Source organism: Hippopotamus amphibius, chromosome 15, assembly GCF_030028045.1.
Source record: "Hippopotamus amphibius kiboko isolate mHipAmp2 chromosome 15, mHipAmp2.hap2, whole genome shotgun sequence".
Taxonomy (NCBI): Eukaryota; Metazoa; Chordata; class Mammalia; order Artiodactyla; family Hippopotamidae; genus Hippopotamus; species Hippopotamus amphibius.
In genome coordinates this window covers 14,186,113-14,205,353 of record NC_080200.1, presented here as the reverse complement: position 1 = coordinate 14,205,353, position 19,241 = coordinate 14,186,113, and the positions used below count along the sequence as shown (strand labels likewise).

The 19,241-nt window shown below is 37.8% G+C and overlaps 1 protein-coding gene across 1 annotated transcript; it reads right to left on the bottom strand.

The window, feature by feature from the left end:
• Positions 1-5,808: 5,808 nt before the first annotated feature.
• On the bottom strand, positions 5,809-6,777 carry LOC130836262 (olfactory receptor 7A17-like). Its single transcript, XM_057708325.1, has one exon. It carries the CDS (start codon positions 6,775-6,777, stop codon positions 5,809-5,811), a length of 969 nt encoding a protein of 322 aa, XP_057564308.1.
• Positions 6,778-19,241: the final 12,464 nt, after the last annotated feature.

The window sequence follows — 19,241 nt, the reverse complement described above, 5'->3', positions numbered from 1 at the left end:
GGCAATCCCTGTACTATCTTTGTAACATTTCTGTAAATCTCAAATTATTCAAATTGAAAATTACCCAAAAAAGTGAGTGCAAGAAAAAAAACAAAACAGTAGTGTTCATCAGTACAGTTAAATCTCTTAGAAAAAAAGATCACAATTACTTTAAATAGTAGCAAAGATGGAAATCTCCTGGATCAGGAAATAGAACCTTGCAAATACAGAATAAATGAGAGTGGTAAATTTACTAATTATGAGCTAAAATTTCTTGAGGTCTATCATGTTCAAGCACTTGTGCCATGTTTGATATGCTGTAGCTTATTTTATCATGATTTTTATTGAGGTGTAATTAACATATAACATTGTATTAGTTTCAGGTGTATGACATAATGATTTGATATTTGTATATATTGCAAAGTGATCACCACAATAAATATTAACATCCATTTCCATACATAATTTCAACATATTTTTCTTGTGATGAGGACTTTTAAAATCTAGTCTCTTAGCAACTTCCAAATATGCTCTCCATTATCACTAACTGTAGTCACCATGCAGTCTTTTATATTTCCATGCCTTATTTATTTTATAAGTGGATATTTATACTTTCGACCCCCTTAACCCATTTTGCCCGCCCACTCTGGCAGCCACGGAAGATCACTATATTTTTTTTAAAGGGTGAAAATATGTTGACAGTAATGCAGTTTATAATAATTAATAGGCATAGATGTTCACTAAGTGCTAGAGTCGATTAAAAACTTAAAGTGCATTATCTCATTTAATTTAATCCTCATATTAACACTATGATGTGGATACTACCATTTTATAAATGTTGAAATCAAGACACAGCATCATTACACAACTTAATGTGAGAAGATGTATGAATGGATTTGTAAGTGATAACTATGTGGAATCCCGGGGAATGTTTCTTGTTTGAATGAATGAATGCAAAGATTTGATAGACGCAAGAATACAGGAGCATCTTTGACAGAGGGGAATATAGGCAACTGTCATGGCTTCTGAAAAATGACTAAGATGGTTGGGTAAGAACCTTTGGAGAGATGTTGAGGGCTGAGCAATCAGTTTTCATTAGGAAGGTGAGAGCTCCTCAGAATTTGGCTTCAGAAGAGAGAGGAAGGAAAATGAAAGGAAGAGAGATTGAAAGAGACTCCAAAATTGAATTGTGCAAAATGTTTTAGTAAATAGACTCTCACTATCACATTATCCCCACTGGTGTCACCAAAGTTAGTACTCTGAAAGGTCTTTCTGCCTCCATACCTGTTTCCCACAGCACATACTCAAATGCCATTGCTGAACCTCTAGCTCCCTGGGTCCTTTCTTTCCTGAGTGATGGATGTTCAACTCAGCTCCAAGAAAGTGCGGGGAGGTGGCATCAGACATCTGTTCTCTGAAAGGGCACAGCTGAACTCCCTCCTCCCTGGGACAGTGGCACTGTAGTGAGAAGAGTAAGGGGCATATTTACCATTTCTGCACCTTCAGAGATTGAATTCTAATAAATTCTCATTAAATTAATTGTTCCACTGCTCCTCTGTTCTCTGAGCAATTTGGTTCCCATGAGTGAGGGAGCCAAAATAGAAAGGAATTTCTTTTCTGCTAGTTTTGTTCCCATGGGAACATCTTGGTTGTGAGATATGTGTATCCCATCCCCAGGCCCTTAGTCATGTCTTTTCTTCATGGGTCTTTCCTCCATTGTCCTTTTCCATGAGCATTTCCTCAACATTTCAGCTGAAATTTCTTTGACTATCCAAGACATGATGGCAAATTTTTCATGACCATGATGAGTCCGAAGCACCTGAACTTGGAGTTGCCAACAAAGCTCTGGGACATGCTCGACTTCCAACAAAACTATTTCCAATGACCTCTGTTTATACTATTGAAGTGGAATCTACAGAAATTTCCAGGCATGCAGTGAGAGAAATATGGTTAGAGGTGAATGTCTGGCTGTACAGACGAGACTCTGCAGGTATCAATAGCTTTACAAGGTCAATCAAGCCCACTGGACAGTCCTTGGTATTCCAGTCCAGAGGAACAAACCATCTTTATTAATTCACAAGGGGCTGATTTTAAAGTCATAATCAACATTATTAACGCACTGTAAAAAAAAGAAAAACAGAGAAGCACTTAGGGTGACTGCTTTGAGTGACTATTTTCAGCCTGAACAGGAAACAGGCTGAGACCTTTTCCACCAGAAGAGCAGACCTTCTGTGGTGTCCACTAGGCTCATATCAATACATCAAGTGTTGTGCCACCCACCTAATCAATGCTTTATTCCTGGATTGAACAACTTCTCACCTCCATACTGCCATTCCTGTATCACACTTGGTAAGGCGACATCAGTCTTTACTAAAGCATCCTCCAAAGAAACCGCCCTGTGAAATTCACATTGAATCCAAAATAAAAATGACAATTATTGAGGATGATACTGAGTACAACATATTGTGATTTTAATTTTATTTTAAATATAGTTTAATTTAAATATAGTTGACATATAATATTGTGTTACTTTCACACGTACTACAAGGTGATTGGGCATTTGAGTACATTACAAAATGATGACCATGATAAGTCTGGTAACCACTTGTCCCCATGCAAAGTTATTGCAATTTTATTGGCCATGTTTCTTATGCTCGATATTACATCCCCATGGCTTATGTATTTTTTTTAAGCTCTTTATTGGAATATAATTGCTTTACACTCTTTTGCCAGTTTTTGAGGTACACCAAAGTGAATCAGCTGTATTTATACACATATCCCCATATCCCCGCCCTCCCACGACTCCCCCCCCTCCCCATTTATAACTGGAGATTTTTACCTTTTAATCCCCTTATCCTATTTTGCTCCTCCACCCTCTCCCCTCCTGCATCACCCATTTATTTTGTGTATCTATGATTCTGTTTTCATTTTGTTTTGTTTGCTTGTGTGTTTGACCCTTAGATTCCACATATAAATGAAATAATATGGTATTTGTCTTTCTCTCAGGTATTTCATATAACATGATGCCCCTAGATTCATCCAGGTATTGCAAGTGGCATGATTTCATTTTTTTATGACTGGGTAACACTCTACTATAAATATATAGGACATCTTCTTTATCCATTCATCAGTACATGGACATTTAGGTCGCTTCCATATCTTAGGTATTGTAAATAATACTTCAGTGAACAGTAGGGTGCATATATCCATTCAAATTAGTGCTTTGTTTTCTCCAGGTAAATACTCAGAAGTGAAATTGATGGATTATACTGTAGTTCTATTTTTAGTTTTTGAGGAAACTTCACCAAGTTAAGTCCCAGCAAAAAGTGCACACCTGTTCCCTTTTCTCCACTTTCTCTCCAACATTTGCTATTTGTTGTCTTTCTGATGATAGGCATTCTGACGGGTGTCAGGTGGTATCTCATTGTGGTTTTGGTTTGCATTTCCTGGATGATCAGCAATGTAGAACATCTTTTCATGTTTCTGTTGGCAAACTGTATGTCTTCATTAGGAAAATGTCTACTCAGGTCCACTTCCCATTTTTTTAAAACATGTTTGATTTTTTTGAATTTGAATGGTATGAATTTTTCTGTATATACTGGATATTAACCCCTTATCAAATAGATTGTTTGCAAATATCTTTCCCATTCAGGAGGCTTTTTGTTTTGTGGAAGGTTTCCTTTGCTGTGCAGAAGTGTTTGAGTTTTATATAGTATCATTTGTTCATTTTTGCTTTCTTTGCCCTTGCCTAAGGAGATGGACTCCAAAATATTGCTAATAGCAATATCTACTGGCTGTATTGCCTACATTTTCTTCTAGGAGTTTTAGTTCTTGTGGTGTTTTTAGGTCCTACATTTAAGACTTTAATCCATTTTGAGATTATTTTTGTGTATGGTATGAAAATAGTCCAGGTTGATTATTTTGCATGTAACTGTCCAGTGTTCCCCAAACCACTTATTGAAGAGGAAGTATTTCCCTTGTTTTATATTCTTGCTTCCTTTGTCATAGATTGATTGATCTTATGTGTGTGGATTTAATTCTGGGCTCTCAATTCTGTTCCATTGATCTATGTCTCTTCTTTTTTTGTCATTTGTTTGATTTTGTTGTTTTGGTAACTGTAGCTTTGTAGTATAGTTTGAAATCTGGGAGTGTGATACCTCCAGCTTTGTTCTTTCTGAATTTGTTGCATCACTGAGACTGGAGAAGATGAGAAGAAGCCAGCAAAAGACCGAAAAGGAGCTGCGAGTGAGATGGGAGCAAAATCAAGAGAATGAAGGTATCAAGAACGTGCGAACAATTGTATCAAGGAGATATGAAAAATCAAATAATATTAGAACTCAGAACTGACCATTGGTTTTGGCATTCTGAGATCTGTGGCAGTCTAAAATGTGAGGTTTTTAGGGTGAAATTCCTATTAAAAGGTTTAAAATATAATAGAGGGGAGAAAGAGGAGAGAGTGCATTTGGAATGCTCTATGGAGGAGTTGTGATGAAATGGAGAGCAGAAATACAGGGGCAATATCTGGAGGGGAAAGTGGGGTCAAGAAAATACAATTTTATTAACCTATAAATCACAGAATACAAAATTCATTCAGGAAATATTTTATATAGAGAAAATGGCAGTGTGTTTCTACTAATGACAGCAAATTTGATACTGCAGAAGAGAGGAGACTTTCTGAGGGTGTGTCCTTGGAGGGGAGGGGAAGGGTATAGGGCACATATAGAGTGTTGGCTTTCTCAGAAGCACAGTGCTTATAGTATCAGGTGGGAAGCTGGAGATTTCAGGGGCAGAGTTGTTTGATGGATAGTTATGGAGGTGGATCCCTGTGGAAAATAGCTTTCAAATTCTTCCCATTTCTCAGTGAGTTGGGAGCCAAGGGTATTGGTTCAGAATAAGGATGGGAGAGATGGTGTTTAAGGTATGAGGGTATAGAAGACAAGAGATAGTCGTCTAAGGGTAAAAAAGCAAGAGGATGGTGGGAAGAAGAGGAAATGGAAAAGGAAGGAAGGGAGGGAGGGACCCATTAAAATCCTAGTGTGTAAAAAGATTTTGGAAGGAAGGTCACTTGGCTCTTAGCATCTTCTTAACCCTAACTTCCAATATTCTACTCTTGTATCACAACCTTCCATCTGTTCTTCTTTTGCATCTCCTGACTTTGCTGTCCTGTAAAATTCAGAGCTCTGAAATCTCCCTTTTATTCTCTTTCTATTAGTTACCTGCAAGTTTCTTTTTCTTTCTCATCCAGAACACACATTTGTGGTTAGGCATCCATCCTATTTTGTACCCCTTGTCTTATCAATTTGCTCCAAACCAGTCCATTATTACCTAGCAGATATGCTCAGTTTGTTGCCAACCATTCTTTTCCATAGGTACGATCCTGTATGTCTGTTAGATTTTACTTCCTTCTCTCCATTTATCGGGGAAGAACTAGTTCCTCTTCTGCTCACGGTGGATCTGAATTCTGAAGCTGTATAAACTCCTGGGCACCTCCTTTGATTGGAAAAATGTCCTCATCTGTTTTCTCCCCCAATCTGGCTCCTACCTTTTTATACCAAGTAATCTGCACCTATATGTAGCACTAATGATCTACTAATAGCCAGATTTCATGATCATTTATTTATTATTCTATGACTGTGTGAAAGCAGAAAGAAATGTACAAAAGGAAAATCTGTTTATATATTAGAGCAGAAAACGAGATTCTTAAATGTAGAAAGAAGTTGAAATCAAAGAAAAGGAAATATCAGGAAATTATAGAAAAAACACATTCTACACTTACAATATGATCAAAGAATAGCAATTTCTAGCTCCAGTGTTTTTTGAGCCCTGCAATCATGTACTCTTCTTCAACCACAGGCAAGTTGGCCCTTTTATAGCTGCCATCCCAAAGAACCTTTTCAGAGCCCCCTTTATGTCTTTATTCCGCAGACTGTAGATGAAGGGATTCAGCATAGGTGTGACCAGAGTGTACATCACTGAGGCTGTTACATTGGGCTGTGAGCTATGGGTAGCAGCAGGGCTGAGGTAAACTGCTAGGGCTGTACAATAAAATAAGGCAACAACTGAGAGGTGAGAGGTACAAGTGGAAAATGCTTTATACTTCCCCTGAGTTGATGGAATTCCTCGTATGGAGGAAACTATCTTAGAGTAAGAAAAAAGTATCCCAACAAATGGACCTCCACCTATCACCCCTGCTGAAGAATACATCACCACATCGTTCAGAAAGGTGTCACAACAGGCACGGCGGATCACCTGATTGAGTTCACAGAAAAAGTGGGGGATCTCCAAGACTCTACAGAAGGACAGTCGCAACATCATTAAACTTTGTAACAAGGAATTCAGGGCACTCATCACCCAGCACAGCAGCACCAGCAGTCCACAGAGCCGAGGGTTCATGATGACTGTGTATTGCAGGGGGTGACAGATGGCCACATACCGATCATAGGCCATCGCAACCAGGAGAAGGTCGTCCAACCCTGCAAAGAATAGTAAAAAGTGTATCTGGCTGATGCAGCCTGCATACGTTATATCTTTGCTCTGTGACTGGATGTTCCACAGCGTCTTTGGGATGGTGGTGGAGATTAAACAGATGTCTACAAAGGACAGGTTGGAGAGGAAGAAGTACATGGGGGTGTGGAGATGGGAGTCTGAGCTGACAGCCATGAAGATGAGCAAGTTCCCAAACACAGTGATCAGGTACATGGAGAGGAAAAGCCCAAATATGAGGGGTTGCAGTTCTGGTTCCTTTGATAATCCCACAAGAAGAAATTCTGAAATTTGTGTATCATTTTGTGATTCCATGTGGTGGAGGGGACTACCTAGAAATAAAAAAGTAATGACTGATATCACAAAAAAGTGCAGTATTGGCATAGCTGAAATTCCACAATATATATTTTGCAGCCATGAAATCAATACCTATAATTTCGATGTGAAATTTGTCCCCTCAGTGCATCCCCTGTGCAACCTCCAATTACAAATTTCTGTTTATCTCTCGGCCTTTTCCCCAAGAGCTTGGGTATTGTAACCTTTGAATGAGAAATTCTGGCAAAACTTTGAGCCCATAAATTGAATAATGACCATCTTCTAGGCAAGGAGTAGAGTGTGCTAAGAGACTAAATCCCTGCAGTTCAATGATGGAGAAAGAATATAAACAGTGCAAAAACATATAACGTATCAGATGGTGATAGGTAAAATGAAGAAAAGAGAGAGGGTATAAATGAGGTCATGAATGGGGTGTTATTCTTCACTGGGTGTTCTGCTAGGCTGGCAAACAAGGCAACATTTGAACAGAGACCTTGAAGGAAGTGGGCTGGGATGTCAAGGTTATCTCGGGAAATGTGTACCTGGCAGGAAGAATGGCCAGTGCAAAGACCCTGAGGAAGGCAATTGTATATTCAAGGCTCAAAAGGAAATCAGTGTGTCAAGGGGAATGAGCAAGAGGGAGAGTGATGAGAGATGGGGCCAGAGACTGCTCAGGAACGAAGATTGCAGTGAGGCCCTCATTCACATGTTGGTCTTGTACCTTATTAATTTTGCCCCCCAGGAGTTCTGAGCAGAGGAATGGACCTACCTTTTATTTTCATATTCCGTTAAAAATTCTGGTGTCTGTATTTGAAGGAGAATAATTTGGCTGTATGAGCTCAGGAACTGCTTTGAGGAGTTCAAACACACTACACACACACACATACACACACACACACCACCTTCTCACTTCCAGCTGCAAAATTAGTACAGAAATAATACAAGGCAAGCTGTTAAAACCAGATTAGTTATACCGTAAAATATGGAGAAACATTACCCAAATGTTAGTTGTTAAGCTTTCTATGAACATTTAAACATGGCCCTCCATTTTAATATGACCATATTCTGTCTTGTATTGGATGAAACATTAAAAACAGGTCAAAAACATAGATATGGGAAATAAATTGATATGTGGGGAAAAAAAATAACCTAATAAGCTCAGGTGGTTCCTGAGAGAATGAGATGTGAAGAAAGCTTCTTTAGTTCTGGAAGTATTCCAACTCCAGTTATATCCCCATGATGCCCAAAATAACCAATAAAGCAGCAAAAAAGTCAATTTATCCTAAAGAAAAAAGAGTAACATCCTTATGATGTGAAGGTATTTAACTGATTGAATATCCCACTAGAAAAATGAGCAAATAGATTAAATACGTAATTCAGAATAGAAACTAATATGCAATAAAAAGTGCATTTTTGACTATTTACAATAGCCAGGGCATGGAAACAACCTAAATGTCCATCAGCAGATGAATGGATAAAGAAGATGTGGCACATATATACAATGGAATATTACTCAGCCATGAAAAGGAATGAAATGGAGCTATATGTAATGAGGTGGCGAGACCTAGAGTCTGTCATACAGAGCGAAGTAAGCCAGAAAGAGAAAAACAAATATTGTATGCTAACTCACATATACGGAATCTAAAAAAAAAAAAAAAAATGGTAGTGATGAACCCAGTGACAGGGCAAGAATAAGGATGCAGATGCAGAGAATGGACTGGAGGACACACGATTGGGGGGCGGGGCGAAGAGGAAGCTGGAACAAAGTGAGAGAGTAGCATAGACATAGATACACTACCAAATGTAAAATAGCTAGTGGGAAGTTGCTGTATAACAAAGGGAGATCAACTCGATGACTGGTGATAAATTAGAGGGCCAAGATAGGGAGGGTGGAAGGGAGTTGCGGGAGGGAGGGGATATGGGGATATATGTATAAATACAGCTGATTCACTTTGGTATACCTCAAAAGCTGGTACAAGGGTGTAAAGCAGTTATATTTCAATGAAGAGCTTAAAAAAAGTGCATTTTTGAAGATAAAATGATGAAAAACTTTTAAAATATTATAAAATGCAAAACTTTTGGTACCAGATAATTGGGTTTTACGCTTTGGATCTACCACATATTAGTTGTTTGAACTTGGGAGAGTCAACAGGAATAATCTGAATGTTAATATCCTCACCTGAATATTGGGAATAGTGGTATTCATATTCCTAAAGTGGCCAACAGATTTAGTCAATGCATGTAAAAAATGTCACATAGTTCCTTCCTTTTGGTAAATGCTTGGTTATCACTGGGGATGAGATTTGATGGATTTTTTTCTTCTAAATGTCATATGTCTCCATCCCTTCTCCAAATCGTGGGCCCCAATTCCTCAGTGTTATTTCAGTTCCATGTCATCTCTCCTGTCACTGCAGGCACCCCTCTTACAGACTGAGTGAGAGTTTTATACATGATGGACCGTGGAATTCCCAGAATTGAACTCAGTGCCAGTGAAGCCCCACCAAAGAATGAAGCCTACGTTCTGTAGCTTAAAAGGAGGCTCTCTCTGTGTACTTTCTGCAGGCTTCACACCCACACTGTCCTGCTCTTGCCCACGTGGATCTCATAAGCATGCAAGTTGACCTGCAATTTCACCGGATGCCAAAGCTTTAATGCTCACTGTTGTTATACACCTGCTTCCCTCTGCTTGGAGACTCACCCACTTTTTTATTTGGAATTTCTCACCCATTTTTTATCTTCAAAACTCCATCTCCTCTTTCACACCGCCTGTAGGCATCTCTTTTGTGAAAGTTATTTTTTTCTTAACATTTCCAAAGGAAAACGACATTTCATCATACGCCTAATTTAATTGTATGAGCAATCATCAGTGTGTAATTTTTATTTGATTTCATGTATTTTTCCCTATCAGACTGTGAGTACCTTGAGGCATGGAACAATTATATACGTACTCAGTGCATCCTACCCTGACCCCCGCTAGACTTAGTTGGGAACAGTAGGTGAATAAATATATATCACATGAACTTAGAATATGGTCTCGCAAAAATCGCCAATGTCGAAAGATGATGAGAGAAAGAGCAGAGGCAAAGAAATGCTAAAATAGGTGTGGAAGACACACAAGAGGAATATTTTCCATATTCTGAGATGGGGACCTATGAGGGGATTGAACTATAGTTTCTAAAAATTAAATATAATAGATTAAAGGAAGCACAAAGGAAAATATCAAACAGCATCGTACGTAGTAAGGAAACAGACAAAATAGTTTCAGCATTCTCTTTGTTCAGTCATGTGTGTGTGTGTGTTTATGAATGAGTGTATCTGTCTGTGTGTGCATGTGTGTTTATTTCTGTATTTGTGTGTGCAGACACGCTGGAACACAATGTAAAAGGCATGTCCTGCTCTGGACATAGTCAAAATATCTGGAATTCACAGCAGTACAGAAATTATTTTTAATAAGCACAGTTCTTGCTAATGAGGGAAGAAAAATATAAACAAAGAGCCCAACAGAGGAGCCAGGCTGCAGAGAGAACAGGTAGCAGTGTGGATGCTGACGTGATCTCAGACTCAAGGGACCACACACTGACGGAACCTTCATTGCTCCGCTTGCCTCACCATGGGAACCACCTCATGCCCCTGATATAATCGTTAGTCCTGTACCTGTCTAGGTTTATTTGACCACAATTAAAAAAAAATATTTTGGAATAGTGGATGTGCTGGCCCTTCTCTAGTTTTTCTTTGTGGCATTCTTTTTGGTGTTATTATTGAGCTTTGGCTTCGATCTCTTTTTTTGACACATCTGAGGGGCACACTCTAGACTTAGTTCTGCTCCTAGTCCAACATACAGAGGCTTCCCCACACCATACTCCATAAAATCATACACAGGCCATGAAAATTTATCTTTTTAACATATGATTAATCTCTGAGGACAGTATATCACATTCATGCACTTATATTATTGTAATAGGCCTTATCCATTATGATTTGTTACAAATAAAGAGACCTCATATTTCATTCAGTTTTATAATTTCAAAGGATGTGCATTTACATAGAAAAATATTAAGGAAATGAGAATTCATAAAATAAAAATGATGGTAAGGAAAATACAACCATTGAAGACTAGTGGATTCAAATAATTGTATTAAATAATATTTAGTAAAAATCTAATACTGACTGAAGAGATAAGAAGTATAAAATAAAATTTTAACCACATCAACATGGGTCTCTAATTAAAGATTATAGTAGAAAGGACCTGTAAATAAAAAATACAAAGATAGAACTTCTGAAAAGCAGCAGAAGAAGCAGTATCTAAAGTTATACTTTCTAGCAATATAAACATAAACAGATTCTTATATGTTTATGAAAAAGAGGTGATAATTAGTTGAATGCAAGAGAATGTCTTCCACAAGAGGGGAGAAGATGATTGCTGTTTTCAAAAACAAATCTAACCACAGAAGGCAGAAAGCTACCAGTAAGGAAATACAAATGTGAAATAGGAACACAATACATATAAAAGGCTGTTATTACCACCAGGGATACAGAAAAACTTTCCATGTATAAAATGTAATATGGGAGGACATGATATGATTAAGTAACAGAACTGACCACACAAAATATATAGGTTTTCACAAGTTCCTTCTAATATACTTACATATGTATATAAAAGAATTGATGCCAAGCAGTAAAGTTAGTGGGAAAAAATATTATTTTTCTGAAAATATGGAACAAAAAACAATATTAAAAATACTCAGATGTCTGTATATAAACTGTTCAAAGAACTTTCACATTCAATTGAAATAGAGAAAGTAAACATGTAACAAATCCCCCAATATAGAGAGATTCATCAGTAATGAAATAACTGCAAAGAAAAAGTATTCAGTATTCCTCTTCAAACTTATTACTTTTTTTTTTTCATGGGAATACACAACATGAGAGAAGATACTGTGGAATAGATGTCTCATGAACTGCTGTAATATCTATCTCCTTAGATATGGAACTTTTTAATGAATGCAGAGCATGCTCAAATATAGCCCAACTTAGAAATTAAAAACAAACAAAAAAACCCTCAAGCAGCTGCATAGTCCTCCACACATAATACTCTAGGTTCTTAATCCTCTAAACAGCAAAACTCACATGCATTTTAATTCTACTGGAACCATTTTATTTATCTCATTTTACAGTGTCTTTGAATTGCACTTCCATTCCCATCATTTAATTGTCAACTTGCATTGCAGACTCAAACAGACACATTCTTATTAACATATGAAATAAATCAATTATACCTTATTCGTTAACCGAGAATACAAACACAGCAATCTCTCATCTCTGGGCTAGGCTGACTTTGGGTAAATGTTCTCAGGTTCCATTTTCTCTGAATCTTTCCTGGGTACCTCCTGGGCTCCTAGACTTACCTGGATAGGATCTCTGGGAGGGAGGTTTCCTGTGGAAGTCTAAATTACTCCTTGAATTGTTGGGGGTGAAGACTGAAGCTCGGCCAGCAGACAAGGCTGCAGGGAGCAGAAAAGCATTGGCTCCTGATCCAAAAGCAACTCTCATCTACTTTCCAGCTTAGGGATGCAAACACTGAAAGCCTGCAGCAGGGGAGATATGTGCAGCTCTCTATACCTGCTCATTAGGCACATTTCCCTCCTGCTATTCCTACCTCTACATACATAATTTCTCTCTGGGCCTCTGGAATAAAATGAAGGGAAATTTTCCCTAATGATTCTCTGATCCCAAGAGATCAGGTTAGAAGTCGAGTGAATTTAGTCTTTATTACTCCTTGTCCTTGATCTTGACTATTTTTCAGAGGTCTAACCTGGGCCACCTTATCCCAACCCTGAATTAATATTTTCTCCAATGGTTGAGACTAAGGGGACTCTTAGTAGTAGTTCTATTTGATCCTTAAAAGATTAATTTGTGGTGGGTACATAGCACTTTTATTCTCAGAAAGTTGTTCTTCCTTTCTTCAACAAGAGGGAAGTCTCTGTTCCTTTGATATGTAAACTTGGGCACCACGTTCTCTGGCTTCTTGACACATTTGGCCAAAAATTTAGGGATGTCATACTGTATCACAAGTTGCGAGCTGTCATTTAGTCCCTCAATATGAAACACTTGTTAATTATAAAAATTCCACTTATATGTTTTAATTCTATTTAATCTGAGATTAGCATTTTATAGGCACTGCGTGACTTAAGTTTGAGAAATATTTGTGCTATGAAGCAGTATTATTGTGGGCTTCAATCTCCACTGTAGAAATGTGTTTAAGTGATCTGTTGAAAGGCTCAAACTGAGGAAGTAAAGGGTGGTTTATGGTGGCGGCATAGGAAGATCCTGCATTCACCTTGACCCACAGACACACCAAATCTACAGCTACATGTGGATCAATTTCTTCTAAAAAAGACCTGAAAACTAGGTGAATAATGGCCTATTAATTTGTGATAAAGTATGATGTCCTGTGTTTTTGTTGTTGTTTTTATGTTTGTTTTTGAACAAATGTGTTAGAAATAAGAAGACAGAGGATAAGGGAACTTTCATTTTTAAAAATCACATAGCAAAGCATTTATAGCTATGTGCACTGTCAAATCATACACAAATGGAAATATGCAGTAGATTCTGTTATTTTTGTGTAGCTTCTATAATTCATCAAATTGGACACTTTAAATATGGAATTTGTTGTCTGTAATTATACTCCTATAAATAATTTAATTAAATGGAGAAAATCTGATGGTGCATGGCTAAGTGAGTCTAGAGCTTGGACAGAAGATTCTCACTTAACAGGGGTGGAAGAAATGTCTTCTAACTGGGAAGAATGTCAAGTCTCAATTATGGATGCATAAACAGTTATTAAATTGAAGTGATTCATATAATAAACTCATTTTTTTCTGTAAATAGAAACTTAATGTAGATAAGATATAGAAATGTAGTAAACAGGTGATAAATTGATTCAAGACGGAAGAGAGTGACAGCCTACCTAACATCATGAATAAGACTTAGAAACACAGCGTGGAGACTGACAGCTGACTACACACTCATGAAGAGCATGATAGAAATCGGTACAACTTCCCAGCATATAATTTCTTCTGAGGAGAAAAGTATTTACCACATTTGACATCGAATGGGTTGTTACATAGTAATAGTTAACTGACACAGTATCCAAATGAACAGAACTGAGGGCAATTGTAATAATCTGCAGCTTTCTATGTTTGACACATGTTTGGCACATGTTTGAAGGGAACATTCATGGTCATTCTATTATTCAAGCTTATGTCAGATAACTGTACTAACAAGTGACTACCTTGAGGTTCCCTTCTAGGTAACCAGGAGACGTGGATGGACATGCCTGTTTCTGAAGAAAAATTGTGACCCTGAATCAGTTGACTGGACAGGACATCAAGCTGTCTTGTGCATCATCCTCTGATCATGAAGAAAGGAGGGAGTCCTGAGCATGAAGGAGGTGGGAAATAGGTGAACTGACATTGTTCATTCAGCATCCTTTTTGTATTTATGACACATATTAGGAAAGGGGAGATATTTCATAGAACAATGGAAAGAATCTTATCAGTAGGTAGTAGTAGAAGTTTTCAAGGAGAAACAGGATGATAATAAAGTAATAAAACATAAAATACAGTACCCAATCCTTCACCACCTCAATGAATAAGCCCCTTACTTGTGGGCACTGATCTTCCATGCTTTAATAAATAGATGCATAGAATGGAAAAGAAACATTGTGATGTTTGTATTGTAGGCATCAGAAATTCAGCTTTTGACTTCTGAGACACCCATTTCAGAGACAATCACATCAAATAAACATATTGCCAACTATATGACATAGCTACCAGACTGGCACCCACGCCACCCCTACTCGTGAAGCCCCGCTTTTAGATTTACCCTCTGAGTAAAGAGATACATGACCACATAAGAGAACTCGTTTTTCTTTTGTTGTATCCTAATTCTATTCTTATGTTTTAAATTCACCAATAAAGACTGAACTAGCAACATCCTGACCACCCTGCCCCTAGAACCCAATAGAGGCAGAGGCCCAGGTTGGGGCTCTCTTGCTCTCTCCTTTTCTCTCTTTCTCTCTATCCAAGATTTATGTGCATGGCTCTTGGGCATGCTGTTTATCCTCCAGGACTTGTAAATGCTAAATTTTTTTTTTATTTTTTTTTATTTTTTTTATTTTTTTGGGGGGTACACCAGGTTCAATCAACTGTTTTTATACACATATCCCCATATTCCCTCCCTTCCTTGATGCCCCCCCCTCGAGTCCCCCCCACCCTCCCTGCCCCAGTCCTCTAAGGCATCTTCCATCCTCGAGTTGGACTCCCTTTGTTATACAACAACTTCCCACTGACTATTTTACAGTTGGTAGTATATATATGTCTGTACTACTCTCCCGCTTCTTCTCAGTTTCCCCTTCACCCCCCGCCCCCTCCCATACCTCGAGTTCTCCAGTCCATTCCCTGTATCTGCTTCCCTGTTCTTGTCACTGAGTTCATCAGTACCATTTTTAGATTCCGTATATGTGAGTTAGCATACAATATTTGTCTTTCTCTTTCTGACTTACTTCACTCTGTATGACAGATTGTAGTTCTATCCACCTCATTACATATAGCTCCATCTCATCCCTTTTTATAGCTGAGTAATATTCCATTGTATATATATGCCACATCTTCTGTATCCATTCATTTGTTGATGGGCATTTAGGTTGCTTCCATGTCCTGGCTATTGTAAAGAGTGCTGCAATAAACATTATGGTACAAGTTTCTTTTGGGATTATGGTTTTCTTTGGGTATATGCCCAGGAGTGGGATGACTGGATCATATGGTAGTTCTATTTGTAGTTTTTTAAGGAACCTCCAAATTGTTTTCCATAGTGGCTGTACCAACTTACAGTCCCACCAACAGTGCAGGAGAGTTCCCTTTTCTCCACACCCTCTCCAACATTTGTTGTTTCCAGACTTTGTGATGATGGCCATTCTGATTGGTGTGAGGTGATACCTCATTGTGGCTTTGACTTGCATTTCTCTGATGATGAGTGATGCTGAGCATCTTTTCATGTGTTTGTTGGCCATCCGTATGTCTTCTTTGGAGAAATGTCTATTTAGGTCTTCTGCCCATTTGTGGATTGGGTTATTTGCTTTTTTGGTATGAAGCTGCATGAGCTGCTTGTATATTTTGGAGGTTAATCCTTTGTCCGTTGTTTCATAGGCAATTATTTTTTCCCATTCTGAGGGTTGCCTTTTAGTCTTGTTTATGGTTTCTTTTGCTGTGCAAAAGCTTTTAAGTTTCATGAGGTCCCATTCGTTTATTCTTGATTTTATTTCCATGATTCTAGGAGGTGGGTCAAAAAGGATGTTGCTTTGATGTATGTCATAGAGTGTTCTGCCTATGTTTTCCTCTAGGAGTTTGATAGTGTCTGGCCTTATATGTAGGTCTTTAATCCATTTGGAGTTTATTTTTGTGTATGGTGTTAGGAAGTGTTCTAATTTCATTCTTTTACATGTTGCTGTCCAATTTTCCCAGCACCACTTATTGAAGAGGCTGTCTTTTTTCCATTGTATACTCGTGCCTCCTTGTCAAAGATAAGGTGCCCATATGTGTTTGGGCTTACTTCTGAGTTCTCTATTCTGTTCCATTGATCTTCCTTTCTATTTTTGTGCCAGTACCATACTGTCTTGATCACTATGGCCTTGTAGTATAGTTTGAAGTCAGGAAGCCTGATTCCACCAACTCCATTTTTCCTTCTCAAGATTGCTTTGGCTATTTGGGGTCTTTTGCGTTTCCATACAAATCGTAAGATTTCTTGCTCTAGTTCTGTGAAAAATGCCATTGGTAATCTGATCGGGATTGCATTAAATCTGTAAATTGCTTTGGGTAGTACAGTCATTTTCACGATGTTGATTCTTCCAATCCAGGAACATGGTATATCCCTCCATCTGTTTATGTCATCTTTGATTTCTTTCATCAATGTCTTAAAGTTTTCTGCATACAGATCTTTTGCCTCCTTAGGCAGGTTTATTCCTAGGTATTTGATTCTTTTGGTTGCAATGGTGAATGGGAGAGTTTCCTTAATTTCTCTTTCTGCTCTTCCGTTGTTAGTGTATAGGAATGCAAGAGATTTCTGTGCATTAATTTTGTATCCTGCTACTTTACTAAACTCATCAATGAGTGCTAGCAGTTTTCTGGTAGAGTCTTTAGGGTTTTCTATATATAGTATCATGTCATCTGCAAAGAGTGATAATTTTACTTCTTTTCCAATTTGGATTCCTTTAATTTCTTTTTCTTCTCTGATTGCTGTGGCTAACACTTCCAAAACTATGTTGAATAACAGTGGTGAGAGTGGACACCCTTGTCTTGTTCCTGTTCTTAGAGGGAATTCTTCCAGTTTTTCTCCATTGAGAACAATGTTGGCTTTTGGTTTGTCATATATGGCTTTTATGATGTTGAGGTAATTTCCTTCTATGCCCATTTTCTGGAGAGCTTTTATCATAAATGGATGTTGAACTTTGTCAAAAGCTTTTTCTGCATCTATTGAAATGATCATATGGTTTTTATCCTTCAATTTGTTGATATGATGTATCACGTTGATTGATTTGCGTATATTGAAGAATCCTTGCATCCCAGGGATAAACCCCACTTGATCGTGGTGTATGATTTTTTTAATGTGCTGTTGCAGTCTGTTAGCTAGTATTTTGTTGAGGATTTTTGCATCTATATTCATCAGTGATATTGGTCTGTAGTTTTCTTTTTTTGTGACATCTTTGCCTGGTTTTGGTATCAGGGTGATGGTAGCCTCATAGAATGAGTTTGGGAGTGCTCCGCCTTCTGCAATATTTTGGAGGAGTTTGAGAAGGATAGGTGTTAACTCTTCTCGAAATGTTTGATAGAATTCGCCTGTGAATCCATCTGGTCCTGGGCTTTTGTGTGTTGGGAGATTTTTAATCACTGCCTCAATTTCTGTACTTGTGATTGGTCTGTTCATGGTTTCTATTTCTTCCTGGTTCAGTCTTGGAAGATTATATTTTTCTAAGAATGTATCCATTTCTTCCAGGTTATCCAATTGATTGGCATATAGTTGCTTGTAGTAGTCTCTCATGATCTTTTGTATTTCTGAGGTGTCCGTTGTGACTTCTCCTTTTTCATTTCTAATTCTGTTGATTTGCATCTTCTCCTTTTTTTTCTTGATGAGTCTGGCTAATGGTTTATCAATTTTGTTAATCTTCTCAAAGAACCAGCTTTTAGTTTTATTTATTTTTCTTATGGTTTCTTTCCTTTCTTTTTCATTTATTTCTGCTCTGATCTTTATGATTTCTTTCCTTCTGCTCACTTTGGGGTTTCTTTGTTCTTCTTTCTCTAGTTGTTTTAGGTGTAAGGTTAGGTTGTTTATTCGATCATTTTCTTGTTTCTTAAGGTAGGACTGTATTGCTATAAATTTCCCTCTTAGAACTGCTTTTACTGCATCCCATAGGTTTTGGGTTGTTGTGTTTTCGTTGTCATTTGTTTCTAGATATTTTTTGATTTCCTCTTTGATTTCTGTAGTGATTTCTTGGTTGTTTAAGAGTGAAATGTTTAGCCTCCAGGTGTCTGTATTTTTTGCAGTTTTTTTCCTGTAATTGATATCTAGTCTCATGGCGTTGTGGTCTGAGAAGATGCTTGATATGATTTCAATTTTCTTGAATTTGCTGAGGTTTGATTTGTGACCCAAGATGTGATCTATCCTGGAAAATGTTCCGTGTGCACTTGAGAAGAAAGTGTAGTCTGTCGTTTTTGGATGGAATGTCCTATAAATATCCATTAAGTCGAGATGGTCTAATGTGTCATTTAAAGCTTGTGTGTCTTTATTTATTTTCTGTTTGGATGATCTGTCCATTGATGTAAGTGGGGTGTTCAAGTCTCCCACTAGTATTGTGTTACTGTCGATGTCCCCTTTTATAGCTGTTAGCATTTGCCTTATGTATTGAGGTGCTCCTATATTGGGGGCATAGATATTTACCATTGTGATATGTTCTTCTTGGATGGATCCCTTGATTATTATGTAGTGCCCTTCCTTGTCTCTTTTAATAGTCTTTACTTTCAAGTCTAATTTGTCTGATATGAGTATTGCTACTCCAGCTTTCTTTTGACTTCCATTTGCATGGAATATCTTTTTCCATCCCTTCACTTTCAGTCTATATGTATCCCTTGGTCTGAAGTGGGTTTCTTGTAGGCAGCATATAGAAGGGTCTTGTTTTTGTATCCATTCAGCCAGTCTGTGTCTTTTGGTTGGAGCATTTAATCCATTTACATTTAAAGTGATTATTGACATGTGTGTTCCAATTACCATTTTCTGAATTGTTTTGGGTTTTTATTTGTAGGTGTTTTCCTTTTCTTGTGTGTCGTACTTAGAGAAGTTCCTTTAGCACTTGTTGTAAGGCTGGTTTGGTGGTGCTGAATTCTCTTAACTTTTGCTTGTCTGGAAAGCTTTTG